The sequence below is a fragment of the Leuciscus leuciscus genome (genome assembly GCF_965113295.1).
Source record: "Leuciscus leuciscus genome assembly, chromosome: 14".
NCBI classification, from domain to species: domain Eukaryota; kingdom Metazoa; phylum Chordata; class Actinopteri; order Cypriniformes; family Leuciscidae; genus Leuciscus; species Leuciscus leuciscus.
The window spans coordinates 30,542,398-30,560,883 of record NC_138738.1 but is presented as its reverse complement, the minus strand read 5'-3'; the positions used below and the strand labels follow the sequence as shown (position 1 = coordinate 30,560,883).

Here is an 18,486-nt window from a genome sequence, read left to right as displayed (position 1 = left end):
CATAGCACAGTCCTCTTAGCATGTGGCTTCTGCGGTAATGTTTCAGTTTGAAGCACTACCCTACCCAACGCGCGGCAGAGTGATACTTACAAATGGCGCGTCAAATGATGGGTGACAGACCAGTTAATCATGGGCTGCCGTCTCCGGGGACGCGCTGATTGAGTCTGAAGTAATGGATGTTATTATGGCCAATGACACGACAACTGCGACCTCGTGCACGGACGTGATTCCCACATATAACAATTGTTAAAGCAGGTGCCGAGAAACTGATTTGCTATGGTTTCTCTCACGCTTTTTGGTAAGGGGAACAAGCAGAGCTGAAGGGGGAGGGATAGACTGGCAGAGGGAAATGGCAGTTGCATAAACTGTCACAGTGATGAGATCTTATCATTATGACTCTAGATATGCCAGGACTGCTGTTGGGCCACGACAAGGTTTAACGCCCCCATGATTCCACATGAACAGCTTCTACAAGCGCAATCGTGTGTAAGTGTATCAAAGTGGTCCAGTGCACAATGGTGCATCACACACGTAGCCTATCTGTTAACGTCAAGGACTCGAGGCCTCTTCTTGACCCACGGGCACTGAGGTAAACTGGTGAGCGAACACATTGCACAATGCTTCAGAAAATCGATCATCCTTAACACCCACACAATTTTTCACTCCAATAACCAAATGCTTTTTTAGCTGTATCAGCCTCTTTGTTGCTGTTATATCCTACCTGTGGGCTCACATCTTGTGAGTTGCTAATATTTAGATTTTCAAAAACTGAGACCTTCAACCTTTTTTAATACATTTAGGGGCCTATTTAAAACTAAATATTTAAAATATGGGATATGTTATGTTATGGAATAAAATATGGTATGGATCACTGTAAATTGGGTCCAGTAGGCATACACCGACTCGACTCTGAACAGAGGTATTTTGAGTATTTCAAGTCACTATATGTATTTATAGGTCTGGGAGTTGATTGCAAAAAAGAACTGATACTCTGATTCTGAGGTGAATCGAGAGTCAGTCGACTATTAAGGTTCGGAGTCCTCAGAATACTTATTTTATTCAACACCAGGGCTAACTAATCCCCTATCTGAATAAAGCTAATTTAGACATCAAATGTTCTCTTTTTTGCACAAGACGCCTTACCTTAGTCAGTTCACTCAGCGTCTCATCTTAACTAACCAAATTCAATTTGTTTGTTTGATTAAAAACAAAACATTACAAATCTAGTCTGGTTAGTTAACTTACAGAAGCACTATTATCATGGCATAAAAGATTGTCTGATCTTTGACACTATCCCTGTAAAAAGTTAGTGTAGGATCTACTTTGAAACAATTTCAGAAATTGCTAGTTAATTTCACATAAAAGGACAGAAACAGCAAGCTGAAATAAACATGAATTTTTGTTGTTGTTGTATTGTAGTAACTTTATTATTCTAATTTACTAGTTGAATTGAAATTTGTTCAACTTTATCTACAAAATTTAGTACTCATTACAAATAAAAAATACAATTATGGCTTCATGGACAATGAATATTATTTTTCATATTTTGTCTATAATTTTCACAATTATACTTAATGTCAGTTCAAGTTTTTTTGTTTTTTTTGTTGTAGTGACTACTGCCTAAAATAGCTGTGAAAACTAGTAATCACACATCTCTCTTTAACAGACAATTTTGAAATTCTTGAAACCTGAATCGGACAGCATTATTAGCAATGGAATTTTCTGTCAATCTTTCTCTTCATTTCTATAAGTGTTTAGTAATATATATGTTTAACAACTAACATATATATATATATATTATATATATATATACAGTATATATATATATATATATATATGTACTGTGCAAAAGTCTTAGGCATTTTAATGTTAAGGCACGTTCCCGCAGTTCTTCTGGATTTACTTTGTCTCCGTATTTTCTGTTTCTTCATGTAATCACAGACGGACTCGATGATGGTGAGATCAGATCATCCTGGCTGTTGTCAGATTCCTTGTGCATACAGAAATCTCACTGGATTATTACAATTAATCGCAAAAAGAATGTTTGGAAATGTAAACTGATATTTCCTACTGACACACTACAGCAAAATATATAAATAACTGACTTAAAACCATTTTTTTGGTTTTACATGCCTAAGACTTTTGGTATATATATATATATACACACACATACATACTAATCAAGCCTCTTTTCTTTCCTTCTATAGAACAAGAGCTGGATGGGTGATCTGCTGCAAACTGTCTCAAGTGTATCACCCGGATACAACAAGCTGGTAAATGGCACACTTCCGCTGAAACACACCTCAGAACAGACAGCACGTTGTTGTCCCTGCAGGGAACATCCACACGAACAGAGCATCCTGTTCCTACAGTTGGATGCTGCTCTCATGTCCATCCAGCCCTCAAGCCATTATTTATCTGTGGCACATGCCATCCTGTGCCAACCTCAAGAGTTATAAAAGGAAAGTAGCTTGGGACCCTTTTTATCCTGTGCAAATTAAACAGTAAAATTGCAATTGAACAGGGAAGGATAAGAATTAAATTTTCATCTTATGTGTAACTAACGCAAACAAAAAAACCCCACATACAGTTGACCCAGGCGCCTGGAGATTCTAACCATTTTTAAAAGAGCAAAGATTTGATCGGGAGGCTGTTAACAAAGGATTAGCCTTTGTTTATCAATAATTAATGGGTAAGAGCCTTTCTCCATCTACTCCATCATCAAAGTAGTTCACTTAAATGAGAGTGATTTAATTTTCACCATCATAGAGCAGAAACAATTTAGGAACTCATTAATGGTTATTTGAAAGAACATTAACTAGCTAATCTTATATAGGATGGGATTAAATCTCTAAGTATGGAACTGATGAAATGAAATAATAATAAGCGCTCCGTTTGACGTCGGGCTGCAGGGGAAGATAAATTAAAAGGGATGGCAGATTCTGAGAGCTCTCTGAAAAGAGATGAGCAGGTTACAGCAATAATGCTCTTTAAGCAGTGCAGGTTGACCTTCACAAACTCCTTCTTTTCATCCGGATCTGACATTTAGTGACAAGATAATATTCTCTGTATTTCAGCAGCTCTCTTTCAAACACACAGATAATTAGCTTCCTGCTGATAGAAGTTCAGGATATTGGTCCCCTGTGGAGAGGTAATGTGTTAATGTTTCCTAGGGATGTCGCATCGAGGGATTCATTTAACGAAGAACCGCGTGGAGCCCCTGCAGCTTGTATATCTTAACGTAACTCTCACACAGATTTCGCATTGTCTCTTTCACAATTGACACCACCATTTCATATTGTTCTGAAAGGCAAAGTAAATAAATGTCTGTATCAGATGAAAACTAACTTTTGTCTCGAGAAACACTTTACGGAACTATGCAAGGCACACTATTTTGCAAAGCCGCTGGGATACATGGAAAGGACAAACCTGCCCAGTTGTTACAGAAAGAGCTTTATAATTCCACTCAAGCATTATAAATAATTAATAATGATAAATAATTGAAAACTTGGGAATTGCACAGGTGACCTTTTTTGTGTGGCACTTCCAAAGTGTGGGTTTTCTAAAATTCAGTAATCTTTCGACCTGCTATTTAGCGTGTGTTAAAGTTTTCTGCTATTACATACTGCAATGATGATTAAAAGCAGGCAGACATTTTTTGTGAAGTTAGCTTTCTCTGCATAGAAAATCCATCAATAGTAACCATGAGAATAGAATTCTCAGGGCATTTGAAGCAATCCAACACCTCCAAAGAGCAGCAAGCTGCCAGTCATCCACACAGCTGGGTCATACCAGATCAAACTGCTTTATTTGTGGGGAAGACCTCTGCCAATACCAATGAGCTTATATGCGTCGAACATGGGCAAGTCCACCCATAGCTTTGATTCATTTTTGGACTTATTTTGTGATGAAAGTTCAGGTGGAGGTTTATCCATCAGTTGTTTCCTTTTATAATAGACTTGTTACACATCACAACACATTTATTACAGTATTATAAACCGCACCAAGTGCCATTCTTATATTCGTCAGAAGTAGAATAGAATGTATTGAGATAAACACAATTAGAAAACTGTAAAACCATTTAACGTTAACATAACATAAAGTACGAGATTTTTCCAGTCAGAAGTTCCACTGCAATTTATAATCTTATTGCTTCGGTTTTCAAACACAAGAGATAAACAAAGCCATAACAATTTCGACAAGGTCTTATCTATAAAGAATATTAAAACAGATATACACATCCATTGTGCTCTTTTCAGTCTTTGATGGTTTCCATCCCCCACTTTTATCCACCTTACCCATCGCAATACTCAAGTCATTCAGGTCAGGAAAATATTTGAACATTTCAACTAAGCTTAAACTGCTAAATGGAGAACAGCAGAAAACAATCATTGACAAAACATCATATATAAAGTCAGTTAAGTATTGGGAGCCAAATGTGAAATACTGTGTGAAAGCCTTACTCTTCCACAGTGGCTAAGAAAAGCTTTAAAAGTGGCAACCTTTTTAAAAGCTTTCCAAACTACAATGTTTGGTATTTTACATTTGGCTCCTTATATTTAAGGCTTAATCTTTGACGTGAGATAATCTGGCTTGATCATGCAATAGATACAAAAAAAAAAAAAAAAACCTGAGTCGGATCATCAAAATTTCCATAAATGCACAGCGCCCATTTCTTTAAGTCTAAAGACCACAGTAACTAATCTCTCAATGTGTTATTGTGAAACTCAATAACCAATCCACTGATTAAAAAAACCAAACGACTAACTCAGGTTATAGCCATTGGCTTCTTTAAAAACATTAGTTACCATGGATTATCAGTGAATACTGACACTGCATTCTGATAATTATATTGATATTCTATTTTAAGATATACATAATATAGGCAAGCCCCTCAAAACATGTTTGGCTAACAGGCTAATATAAAAGGTATATCATGAATCGTTGTTAAATAGTGTTGAATATTGTTATATTCTCTGTAATTAGGTGTTGAATGAATTCTGCTTTCATGCTGTCTGCGGTAAAAACATGCCAGATTGTGCAGAGGATTAGCATTAATCTAATAATTTATCCATATATAAATTGCTAAAAGTATAGATTGCAATTTCAGAGGAGGTAAATGGGCGAAACGTGTAGATATAGAAGTCAAGTTCATTTAAAACTCAAGCCCGTGAACCTCTCCGAATTCATTTTTCTCAGTTTGGGAGGCAGATGTCCATCCATTCGTCCTCCGATTCCGATTCCACCCACCCCCCCTCCAGCCAACCTTTGCAGTTTCGGTGGCAGATCTGTCACTGATTGGCTGATGTGTTCAGTCCCGCCCACCAAGCCCAGCTTGGGAGCCAGTCTGTCCTCCATGGCACTGATTGGCTGAAGCCTCTCTTCTGCCACACCTGGAGCTGAGCTGATTCGCTGGAGTTTGACAGGCAGGTCACCCAGGTTGTAGGTGATCTCCGAGCTCATGCGCAGAAGCTTGCGGGGCATGCCGTCCCGGAAGGGGGGGTCCCGTCCCGTAAGCTTTTGAAATTTGGCAGGCATTTTGGTGGTGGGCATAGGGGTTGCTATGTTGATAGAGCCCGTTTCTGCATCGCTCTGAAGATCCAGACCTTCCAGAGTGCTGCTGCCCTCCGTCACCCCCCCTGCGCTGTGGCATAAAGAGGGGGCCGTCAGAGGGGACGACAGGAGCAAACTCTCCTCCTGTTCTTTAACACTGTGCGGAGGTGTGGGGACCTCAAAAGTGCCGTGAAACTGCGAATAGTCGACCTTGAAGAAACCCTCCTCCAGAGAAATTACCGGGTAGAAACGGTGACCCCACAGAACCTCATCCTCTGTGTACGAAGTGCGAGCCTGGCATGTCATACCTAAAATAATACAAAGAAACAAAACTAATTTAATGAATGAAACAATGTCAAGTCACGTTTATTTATAGAGCGCTTTATTCAATACAGATTGAAGTATTCATTACTTCAGTGAGCTCATTGTATCTGCAATAAATTATTAAATTGTTTAAATTAATGCATTTTAGCTAACTGTGACTTTGTATATGTACATTTCTGAAATACATAACTTGAACAGTTACCTCTGATAAGAGAACACTCTAAACTGTAATATAGACTCATGCACTTTCTATAAAGCTGTTTTGAAATTATGTGTATTGTGAAAAGCGCTAAACAAATAAACATGAATTTAATTGAATTTCAGAGAAGCTTCACAGTAATAAACAGGGAAATCCAACAGAATCAATGATGCAAACATCAATAAATTCAATTTCTGCTGTAAAGCAGCTCTAAAAAGACCATAGTGTCATTATTCAGCTCAAGTCAGTTTAGTGTGGGTTCAGGTCAGTTCAATTACTGTGTTAAGTTCATCACTTCAGATGAACTGTTCAGTAGTTCAGTAACAAGTGTCGCAAAATTTGTCAATTATGAAACAAATTAGATTTAGCTATAAAGTAGGTCTACAGAAGACAATAGTGTCATCATCCAAATCAATTCAGTGCAAGTTTTGTTCTCATCGGATATTGTCAGTGTAATCAAATTGATAATATTACTGAATATTAAGTGTCTTTTAGGGTGTGTTCACACTTTGCAGGTTTGGTTTGATTAAAACGGACTCTGGTGCAATTGCTCTGTTATTGCTGTTAATTTAAGTGTGAATCCAGCCATCCGAAACCTAGTGAGCACCAAACAAGTGGACTAAGACCTCTGAAAAGATGGGTCTTGGTCTGCTTCAAAAAGAACTCTGGTGTGGTTTGACTGAAATATGAACACAACATGGACCAAAGACATCGAAACGAACCAAAAACATCCTAAAAAGGACAGAATCATTCAGATCTTCATTTGTTTGCAATGGATGAATTCCTGCTGCTGTTTTGACTCCTTTACACATTTTATAAACTCTTCAAGAGTTGAGCACAAAAATGAGCGCATTTAGCCCAGAACACAGCGTTGTTTTTGATGCTTGTCAAGTTCTGTCGGAAAATACGTTTTTTTTTGTTTCTTTGGGTTTTAAAAATGACATTGTGAATGCTAAGCGAATCAGGACTAAATGTATTATATTCTTTTAGGTCCAGACCAAAATAACCGAACTACAAGTGTGAACACATCCCTAAACCTCAACTAAGCAAGCCAAGGTGCGAACGAAGGTGATGGAACAGCTTATTAATAAAATTTACATCAAACTTTGTACAACAACAAATACGTACTGTGCAACAATGGTTGGGTGACTAAAACTAATAGATGCATTACTGACAGGGTGTGCGTGTACACACACACACACACTAGGGCTGAAACGATTAGTCGACATTGTCGACAACGTCGACAATAAAAAATTGTCGACAAATATCTTTGTTGTCGAGTAGTCGTTTGATCCCACGTGACCTAATGTAAGGGCCTGCAATATCGCGATTTGACCGCTACGGCGCTGTAGCGCTAGAGTGTAATGCAGCCGTTACAAATGCTATTGCGGTAGAAGAAAACACAGCGCGAATTATGACGGAGTGCAAACGAATCCGAACTAGCAAGGTGTGTAAAGTTTCACAAAACTGCAAACCAAGAATGCTGTCGTATGCAATACATGCAAGGCGGAACTTGCTTTTCACGGGAGCACAACATGCATGTTAAAACACTTAAAGAGGAAAAACCCGGCACGAGACGAGCCGGTGAGAGGTGAATATTCTCCAGCTGAAGCTAAATAACTAGCAGTAAATCTCTTTTTAGAGAATGCAATACTTCTAATAATAGCAATAATAATTAACAATAATAATATAATTACAGTAATGTGATGATTTATTTTTGCATAGAATAAAGCTTGATCGAGCTTAGGAGTCGGGCTGTTTTTATTATTGTAGCTCTATTAGGTAACGTTATTACAGTCTTATCCCTTGCCTGTATTTTGTTACATATTCATGAAGACTTACAAAAGGAGATGTTATGAAGAATATCATGTCAGTTAATTTTTTATACTGTAAATTAAAAGGTGAATGAGAATGTCTCTGTCAGCTCAGCTCAATTGTCATATCAATAAAAAAATAAAAATAAAAGATTCTTATAATAATTGTTTGCAGTTTAAGTGTGTCTGTAATGCAGCTGATAATTTTTTTTGTTTATTTTTTTCTATTGAAAGAGAACAGAATATTTAAACAATGCTTAGAGAGCATTTGTGTGTGATTTGAGTTGGACAGAAATCTGAAAACTTAAAGAGAATGACCTGTTTAGTTGCTCAAAGTTGTTTAAAACAACCATTTCAAAAGCTGAAGTGATTTTCTTTTTTTATATTATAGTTAGAATATGTATAACTCCGTGTTTTAACTAATTAAAAAGGCTGAATAATCGTTCCAAACGTACTGATTAGTCGGCGAAATAATCGATGAATAGTCGATTAATCGTTCTAATAATCGTTAGATTAATCGATTATCAAAATAATCGTTTGTTGCAGCCCTAACACACACACACACACACACACACAAGCACATTTACTGTTGAGCAACACCCACGGGAACGTCTGTTCACGGTCCATTTGGTTGCATGAAAACAAGAGCTTTATCTGTGGGAAATTCATTAGATCTGTGTATCACCCACACCAGCGAACATCCCTCCTTAATTAAAGCGTGCAAAGCCTTCACTATAAAGATCTCATATTTATGAACCCCCTAACAAGCGAATGGATTTGCAACATGCCGTTCTACATCAGTCAGTAGCAAGAAACCTAAGATAAGGCAATTGCCGACTGAAAAACAACACCGTGCTTGACGTAGAGTACACTTGATCACACAAGAAAGGTCCGCTTTTCTTCCGTCTGCGATTGCTAAGACGGTCCCTTGAAAACCGTCCGTGCCTCCATGTAGGAGTGTGGTTCTTTGTCAGAGAGGAGAGGAGATTTGAGATGTTTGCAGGAGAGATACTGTGAGGATCTAGACAGGGATTTGAGCATCTGGATGAAGGTGTTTAGAAAGCGCCGGGACTGCTGTGCTGTTCTCCTGACAGAAGGAAGCAGACGCAGACTAAAAAGAGACGGTTGCCGAGTGCACATTATAAACCTCAGACCTAAATATAAAAAAGCCAGCAAGACAAAACATACATTATAGATTTTTGAAAGTCAAGATCATTCTTTTTTTTCTCACGTAATGCCGCCTACGACTATCACACACCTACACACTCTCACACACACAAACACAGGCGCGGTTATCCTCCCTTACTACAAAAAAAGCCCTGCTTTCTGAGCTGACAAATCCTGGGCTTAGCAGTATAACATAATATTATTCATCTTATGAAATATTTAACAGGCTTTCTGTTGTTTGCCGGGAGAGGGGAAGGTAAGGTCTCAGTCGAAGTTGAAATCAGGTCTGGCTCCCTGCGATTTCGGCTTACATAATCATACCATATTCTTCCATTATGACAAATTTCATTTCTGCATTTGGGAGGACCGTTCGCGCACATTAGCTTCCACCAGGAAAAAAAAATGGTACCGCTACTCTCCAACATCTGACAGTTATGAGAACAATTTATATTTCCAAGAGGGATAATCTGTTTCTATGGTGACCGTCATCAAGTGTTCGGTTCCATTGCCACAGAGGTGCACTGCCTGACCTGTTTCTGTCATCTCTGTCTTTCTCTCTTTCTCTCGCTCATTCTCCTTGATTTTCCCTATACTCGCTCCACATTCCCTCCTGTCCATTTTAGTGTCTCTTCCTAACACACCTATAGCATTAACCATCATTATCATCTCGACTCTCTCTCAGTCCCTATCTCACACTCTCCCTTTCACTCTTGTTGTCTGTCTCTGTGGTGTGAGATAACAGTAAACTCTACTATCTGGCTGTTCTGAACGGTAATTGGCCATGCAGCTGTGCCCAATTCTCCCCTGTATCTCACCGACACACAGTGTGTGGTCCTGGGGGGATGAAGCAGTGCTTCTCTTTTGATTTGCTGAGGCCCTTTGGGACGGTTGCACCGAGCTGCCCCGTTAACTTGCACTGCTGAATGCATAAGAAATAAAACTTTCTGAAATTCTGAAACCACAGGCCAGGAACTAAAAATAAAAAGTCAATAAATAATGCCAATACTTTTTTTCTTCCAAGCCTAAATGGTTAATGTTTCATGCCACTCAATATTTACTAAGATACTAAGTGAATCCAGCCTAGTGCTATTTTAGTGTCACCGAGATCCTTTTATAGTGTGAATTTGGTTTTCATATTTTCATATTTATTTTTTAGTTAAAGTTTTAGTGATTTTGTTTTTGTAATTTTAGCTTTTGTTTATATATATATACACAATCATTCGATAAATAGCACTCTTCAGTTTTAGCTTTTTTTTATATATATACACAATCATTCGATAAATAGCACTCTTCAACAGGCACACATTTCAGATGCTTTATCTTATCTACAGCGTGTTTAAATGTTCAATTTGTTATGTCAGGCTTTCAGAGATGTGTATTGATTGCATTTAATTGAAATGGTTGTGACACCATCATCATAGCGTTAGGCACATCTGTGTCATGTTTTTGTTTTTTTGTCAAAACAAGTCAAAACAATCAAGAATCTCATTACATTTTTAAGAGTTGATATGTTGAGAAAAAGCCATGCAATTTAAAATTTAAAATCAGAAGAAGAACACTTTAAAATGTAATTTGCATTACAGGGAAGTGAGTGCAAGCTATCCACACGTCAAAAAATAATTTCTTTGTCTTGTTTTTCATCAGAAATAACTAATATCCCAAGAACAAGATACATTTATTTGAGAAGTAACATTTACACAAGGTATTAAAACTTAAGGGAATGTATTTTGAAGTATGTTATATAGACAAATATTCAAAATAACCTCAAAAATCTTCCTCTGAGGTTTTGACCTGAGACTTTGTACGCAAAATTGGAATTTTGCATAAAATATTCATCAATAAAGCACTGTTTCCATCCAGCGAGACGAAGAAAACAAAATCCCTTTCTGATAAACTGCTGCCAAATATCACTAAGAAAAATTGAGTTGCTGCAGTAGGAGATATAGGCCTACATCATAAATGACGTGCGCCTCAGAGCGTGCAGACGAAACACAATAAACGGTCATGTTATCTTGTGTTCGGAGGTAGATGCCTGCTGTTTGGGAATGCAGTCGTGTAAAACAGAACTGGGAGGTAATAATACTGAACCACTTTGACGACACACTAAGGCTAAGGCATTTCAAAATGAACAAAACAACATTTCAGATGCTATGCAACGAGACTGGCCCACAATTCAGTCCAGTTATTGCACAGTTATTTAAAGGAATAGTTTACTTAACAATAATTAACCAGACAGTTGATGTATTTTTTTCCTACTATGGAGGCCAATGGGATCCATCAACTGTCTGGTTACAAAATATCTTCCTTTTGTGTTCAATAGAAGAAAGAAATTCATACAGGTTTGAAACAACTTGAGGGTGAGTAAATGACAAAATTTTCATTTTTAAGTGAACTATTCCTTTATAAAATGTGGTGAACAAATAGGAATTATTTAAAGTACAAAAAATTATTGGCACTTAAAAAAATAAAGTAAAATGAATGGACCATAATAATAGAACACTTGCTTTAAAATGAAGTCTAACTTGCAGTTCACTCTAATGTTGAGGTCTTATATCGAGCAATGTTTTATTCTCAAATAGTTTTATATTCTTAATTCACCATATTATTACCAGTGTTTCTACAGCTCAGCTGATGGAAAATAAAGTGCTAACAATGCTGATGTCAAAGGTTTGAAACACATCTACTGATCAAATAAATTTCATGCATTTTAGGTTGAATTAGAAAATAAAAATTCAAGGATCCAACAAAAGTGCAAGTGCTCTAATTTATTCATTTACAGATCCTGCTTTATGAATTTACATCAAGGTTATTATGTCTTTTGAACAAACTGCCAATAAGTTGAACTGAATGAGACAAATTGAATGCAGTCTTCATATTCCAAATATCCATTAAATTTATGTTAGCTCGCGTCATTTTTTCTTAACTCGCGCAGAGTTTTTGCTTAGGAATATTTTTGCTTTATTTAAGAGTGCCTTTTTTCTTTTCTATTTTTTTTTTGGCAGTGTAATGTGAAAAGCTGTACATAATTTGACAGATGTGAATGCTGGCACAGCTGTCATGTTTATCTCTGAGGGCAATGGATGGCTCTGGGCTGTTCCTCTGAGACTCCTTGGCCTTGAAGTCACTGCCTCTGCTTGAAGGAAATTAATGCATTAATGTCAAAATCTTCCTCCTGCCATTTTGTGAGAGTCATAGGAGACTGGGATTAGTTGTCAAACTTGTTACTCCAGAGAATATTTCTCAGAGTAGCTTTATTAAAGTCATTTTCTGTATAGGAACACACCTTAAAGTCTCGGCTACAAAACAACCATTCCCACCGTTATTGTCCAGGAAGAAAGATACAGTTCATTGAACACACCTTTGACAACATGCTCTGAAAGCAGTGCTGGGGACAAACAAATCTGCAAATATTGTACCTTCAGAGACAGTACCCTCAAAGGGACATCTTTGTACTTTTTTTTTTTTTTTTTTTTTACGACTAAAAGGTTCATAGTAGTTACTTAATGGCACATATTACTACTCCAAGATACTGATTTTTTAAAGCTTCCTAATTTTGTTTTGGAAGTCTCCTACAACAGGTTTACATGCATCCAAGATCAAAATTATTTTCCCCCTCGTAATATACATTGGACATTACCAGTGTAGGGGAAGCTACTCTGAACCTGTGGCTTGAAGAATGAAGAATGTTTTAAGTACAATTATGATTTCAAAGAGTAGCCTATTGTTTTATCTTGTAAACTATCTAAAGTAAAGACACACACAATACTAAAATTTTGCCTATATCTCAAACTGACTGTCATAGTGCAAAATTGCTACAACAAAATGTATGCGAATTAAATTGGATCCTCGGGAGTAGTCAAAAATGCAGGTTCATCTCCCAGCACACGCAGTGATGGAGCTCATTTACAGAGCGCTCTGAGATGCAAATCATAAGCTGCTCGCGTGAACACACTGCGCTTCGCTCTGAAACCCACCACAACCATTTTAATTACATCACAGTCTATGACGTATGATTAGCGCACTCAACGCTGACAGTGTTTTAATCTTGGGTTTGACTAAATTACATACGAAAGTGTAACCTTTATAGTAGTCGATTCATGTGATCAACCCACACCTGTTTGCATAATTCACGAGTTCACACTTACATGTAATTAAATAGAGTAAAGGTTCTGTGTTTTGGCGTGCTGTCTGAGGGTAGGGCTCCGGGCTCGGAATTTTGGCCCGATCCCAGAGTATTCCCCCCATCCAAGGTTGGGATAGGAATAGTTAGAAGTGAGATGGGGTGGTGGAGGAATGCTGGAAAACTCTCATAGAAAAGAGGTAAGTCTGCTGTATATATACCTCCTGATGCTAATTGAGTTGACTGGATGAGCTCCTCCCATGTTAATTGTGTTAATTATCTGAACATGCTCCTCCCAAACTTTGTTAATAAAATATCATTCATCAGTCAATCTCTTCTCGGTGAAGTGTAAAGCGGCAAGATTTGGGATGAAACAATAGATGGCGGTAATGCAATTTTAGTTTGTGATCTAATAAGATGACACTACGTTGCTTCAATGCATTGCAGGTTTGTGGCAAAACGGAATGTAGCTTTTAGTCGCGCTACACCGCTACTTGCTGAAAAAAGTAGTTAGCTACACTGATTTAAAAGCAACTGAGCTACTCTCAAGCTACTGAAAAATGTAGTTACGTTTGTAGCGTCACTAATTGTAGTTAGCTACTCCCCAACACTGCACATTACCTCATTTCTCAAAGAGTCTGAAAATAATTTGTTCGAAGATTCAGTCTCTCTAAAGCTCTCCTTTCCGAGAGCCTACTCTGATGGCCCAGTCTGTTGTGATTGGTCCACCGCTTACAACGTGTGTCTGAAACAAAACGCCTATTACCATATCTGAATTTCAGCTCCGGATGCTTCCTCAGCACTTGATACACAGTGACACAAACAATGGCATCGGTTTTCCATATCAATTCCAGTGCGAGTCCTCATCCTTTTGAAGTGCATGCGAAGTGGAATCGCAGGACTGAAAACAACATCTTCTCGACATGTCGACAACACAAACCAAACTCTTTCAAGCCTCAGCTACAACTACAGTGTTTGAGATCGGGTCACACATTTTGCACATTTTTCCTGACAGTGTGGGGGAATTATCAGATGGTACAATTCATGAAACATCAAAAATATAAAAGATAACACACCATTAAAACCAGCAAACCATTATTTTGGCAAGTGGATTCAATTATAATTGCGCACATTTGATAACTTGCCCCAATAAAAAATGTTTAACAAGCTCCTAACCTGATGTTTATGGATTTTTTTTTACTTTGATTCTAGAGTTAATTAACAATTAACTTAAACCAGTGTAGATTTATGTTGTTCCCTTCTTAATCCAAGAGCTATTACAAAAATGTGACAATATTGATATTTTAGTTTTGAAGATAGAAATCACAAAAATGATTCAAATGTAAGTCTGCTTGGATTAGCTGATTGAAGCCAAGAAACAAAAACAATTACACTGATACATTTTTGTGGAAACCTCTGTTTTTTTTCTGAGTAAAAATTTCCATGTAACTTACTGAGATGTAGCCGTTGTGACAACTATATAGCCCGGTATCCGCTATGTGAAATATGAGTTTTCATATACAGAGAAGTGTCCAAACAAAGACTTTAATCCTGAAGATTAGAATGAATGGACACATGGACACAAACACACATGCATAACAAATTTGTGCTGTATTCCCACATGCACGTCATAAACCTAGACATAATTACAGGGCATAATTAAAAATGTCTAATGAATTATTTGATAAGACGTAATTAGAATTTGATTTGTGAGGCTGATTAAAAACAAGTTTTGTCTCCATACTTCAAACAGCCGGTGAGACTTTACTGTATGGAGACCGCTTAAGAAGGGGCCGATTTAGTTGCTATGGAAACTGATTCACAATGGGGAGAACAGAGTGCTGACTAACTGTACATTTTTTTTTTCTTTTCTTTTTTTTTACCCGCAAATCCCTTCACTTTTTGTAGGCGTAATTTTCAGATGTGCGATCAATGAGGAGGACCGGACAACATGATTGTGTTTTCTTTATTATTTTAATTAAATGAGATTATGGAAGCGTATGATTCTGAATCTAATTAAGTATGTACATAAAGTGTGTTTGCTGCAGAGATTTTCCATTGTTGCTTGTGCGAATGCTGTTTCTTACTGTAAGTGCGTGCTGTCTCGTATATGTATGGATTGATGTGCTGCAGGGTGAGAAAGTAAAGGTGAGCTGTGATTTGATTGACAGGTGGCTTAATCTCCAAGCATGCCAGACTAAAGAAGCATGAGGCAGAGAGCAAAACGAAAGAATAACTTTGTGTATCATCTCTTATATAACACGTCTCTCTCTCTCTTTCCATCTTTACTGCAGTAGACACCAACATTCATTCTTTTCTATCATAAAAAAGCCGATTTGCACCAGCAAACTTGCTGTCTCGCACACACACACACACACACACACACACACACACACACACACACTGAACCACACCACGCAAACACCTTCAGCCTGCACAAATATTCTATTAATATACGCACACAAAAAATGTGTAGCATTCTGTTCATTGCATTAGTTTGTAAATAGTGTGCATGATTCAATCAAAACAAACATGAGCTTAATATTACTGAAAATATATTAGCAATATGGTGGAAATGTAGGCCTACTGTGAACCACAAAGTGTATAATGTGAATCAAATTTCAGCATTCATGGTTTTTGCCAGGTTTTTCTTTTTCCTTTCTTTCTTTCTTTTTTAAAATCCTATTTGCTGCTTCATGCATGTTACGAGTAAAACTCACCGGTGGTCTCCACGATTCCCTCTAGGATAACCACAATCTCAAATTGCTCTGTTTGCATGGACCTGAGCGAAAGGTCGTAGAATGGGCTCTTGGAGTCGATCACATGGCAGATTGTCAGAGGAGACACCAAGAAAAGCTGGTCGGCTCCGGTACTGAAACCAACGTCCAGCTCCAGTTGATCCAGAGGCAAAAACTCTCCTTCAGGAGTCTGACGGGACTAAGGGGAAAGGTAGAAAAAATAAATACTTAAGATAAATCAATTAGATTGAGAGTGTGTGTGTGTGTGTGTGTGTGTGTGAGTGAGTGAGTGAGGGAGATAAAGACTGGGTCTAATGAATATACACTAAAAAATAAAGCTTCTTTATTGGCATCTACGGTACCATGAAGAACCATGGAATATTTCCATTACACAAAAAGCTCTTTATAGTGGAAAAGGGTTAATTAGATTAATTAAATATTCTTCACACTGAAAGTTCTTCAAAAAGAACTGTTCACTTAAGGGTTCTTTGGGGAACCAAACATGATTATTTTTACGGCACTGCTGTGAAAAGCACCTTAATTTTAAAGAGTCTACAGTGATTCGAAAGGGAAAGTTGCATCCAGTCGCATGGAGCGGATCAATACTTTGTCCTCTGTAGGTGGACATCAAATTACAGGTCTTTCTCATTTGTCAAGGCTTGAGGTTAAAGAATGAATCTTAGCTTGAACACATTAAATATTAAATGATACGCATTTGTTCCATATCCACTCGTCAAGCTTGATGTTATATCTCTAACATGGAATTGTAACCCGCACATAATATGTTCTATGTGGCTTGGATTTTCTCTCTCCTGTTAACTGGTTCCAGTCGTGTACTCACTTTGAGTAGTTTGCAGCGTATTTGCGCGGAGACCATATGGCTGTTCCGCAGGTTACCCACTCGGAACATCAGGGTCAGTTTGCCGTCACGCATGGAAATAACCGCGTGCTCGCTGAACATCAGCGTCTCTGCGCGTTTCTTCGGCTGGGACATCTTAATGAACATGCAACCGATCAGAAAAGCGTCCACTATGGAGCCTAGGATGGACTGGAAGAGGAAGAGAATGATGCCTTCCGGGCACTTGTCTGTAATGTAGCGGTAACCGTATCCGATAGTGGCCTCAGTTTCGATGAAGAACAGAAAAGCGGAGGGAAAGTTGTACACATTGGCCACGCACGGTGTGTACTTGTCATCGTGGGCCTGGTTCAGGTCTCCACGTATAAAGGCAATGACCCACCACATAGAAGCCATGAAGAGCCACGCCACCGTGTAGGTAAGAATGAAGATGAATAGATTCCAGCGCCATTTGAGGTCCACGAGTGTGGTGAACAGGTCCGACAGGTACCGGCTGGTTTCTCCTCCCAGGTTCCCGTGCTGGACGTTACACCGGCCGTTCTTGTCCACAAAGCGCTGACGTTTCCTTTTCTTCTCGGGGGCCTGGTTGAACCCTCCGCCGCTGGACGAGGTGGTCACCACCTGATAATCATCCCCAAATTTTTTCCGCAACGCTGACATCCTTCACGCTTAATAAAGTTGTCCTAGATATACGAGAATGCTTTGCGTGCTTGTTCCTGGGGAAAAAAATGCTGAAGGGTTTCTTTACACTTCAGATACAACAGTCTCCCACATTTCTGAGCAGATCATTTAAAAAAAGTTATTTTTAAGGCTCACCGCAGGAGTTTGTCAATAACAGCGCGTTTGTCCAGGGATGGGGCGATGCAGATCTTCTTGTCTTCTCCGAATCCGCATAACTAAAAAAAAACCTCATTCAGCCGAGGCTGTAAAATGTGGTGAAATATGGATGCGAGTAATTTGTAATCTCAGATTGGCTTGGCGCAGTCTAGCACTTCCTCGTCCACCTTCATCCACTCCTCCTGTTTCCCCAGGTGTATCGCACCAATTTGATAAGATGGTAGTTGGTAGACGCCCAAAGGATCCTATCCAAGTTTTAACTCACCGCCTCTGCTGTTCCCTTCAGCTGACAAGCGTTGATATCTGATTCTGTTCGTCCTCTCACTGTTCTTGGTTCCTGCGCACTGCGCGTCTCCTGCTCTCCAACTCCATTTCCAGCCCCGACAAATAAGAGAAACTTCTCTGAGAGGGTGGTGGAGATGGGAGGTGGGGGAGGGATGAACACGTGTTCTTGTGTTGGATACATCTTTTTTTGCTGCACTTGTAACATGTTTCTCTGAACAATAGTGCTGCATCGAAATTTTTTTTGGGGAATATTGCAGTATTTATTATTATAAATATTTTATCCGTGAACATTATTGTTGTTGTTGTTGTTATTATAATTTTTTATTATTTTACGAATTAATGCGCCCTCCTCCTAATCTTTATTCATAGTAACTTCCCCTCCCACTTGCAGTGACATATCTCCTCTGATGACGTGTTTACTGGCGTGAGGGCGGGACAACCTGTCACTCACATGAGATCATCATCACACCAATAGCAAATCACAAAGCACTTTTGTACTTCAACAAAATGTGTGTGTATATATATATATAATAGTGCTGTCAATCGATTATTTTTTTTAATACGAATTAATCGCATATTTTTCTGTAATTAAT

The 18,486-nt window shown here is 38.4% G+C and overlaps 1 protein-coding gene across 1 annotated transcript; it reads right to left on the bottom strand.

Annotated features, from left to right (window-relative positions):
* Positions 1-3,786: 3,786 nt before the first annotated feature.
* Positions 3,787-18,255, bottom strand: kcnj3b (potassium inwardly rectifying channel subfamily J member 3b). Its single transcript, XM_082136896.1, has 3 exons — positions 16,757-18,255; positions 15,898-16,114; positions 3,787-5,861 (listed from the first exon to the last, which is right to left on the bottom strand). The coding sequence occupies exons 1-3, from the start codon at positions 17,429-17,431 to the stop codon at positions 5,152-5,154; spliced, it is 1,602 nt and encodes a 533-aa protein (XP_081993022.1). The 5' UTR covers positions 17,432-18,255; the 3' UTR covers positions 3,787-5,151.
* Positions 18,256-18,486: the final 231 nt, after the last annotated feature.

Bases quoted from the DNA above. Each gene is read 5' to 3' on its own strand.
- kcnj3b (XM_082136896.1), bottom strand. From the start codon at position 17,431: ATGTCAGCGTTGCGGAAAAAATTTGGGGATGATTATCAGGTGGTGACC. The intron at 16,115-16,756 runs GTGAGTACACGA...CTTTCCCCTTAG, and splicing joins TACGCTGCAAACTACTCAAA to TCCCGTCAGACTCCTGAAGG. The intron at 5,862-15,897 runs GTGAGTTTTACT...GTATTATTTTAG, and splicing joins GGGAATCGTGGAGACCACCG to GTATGACATGCCAGGCTCGC.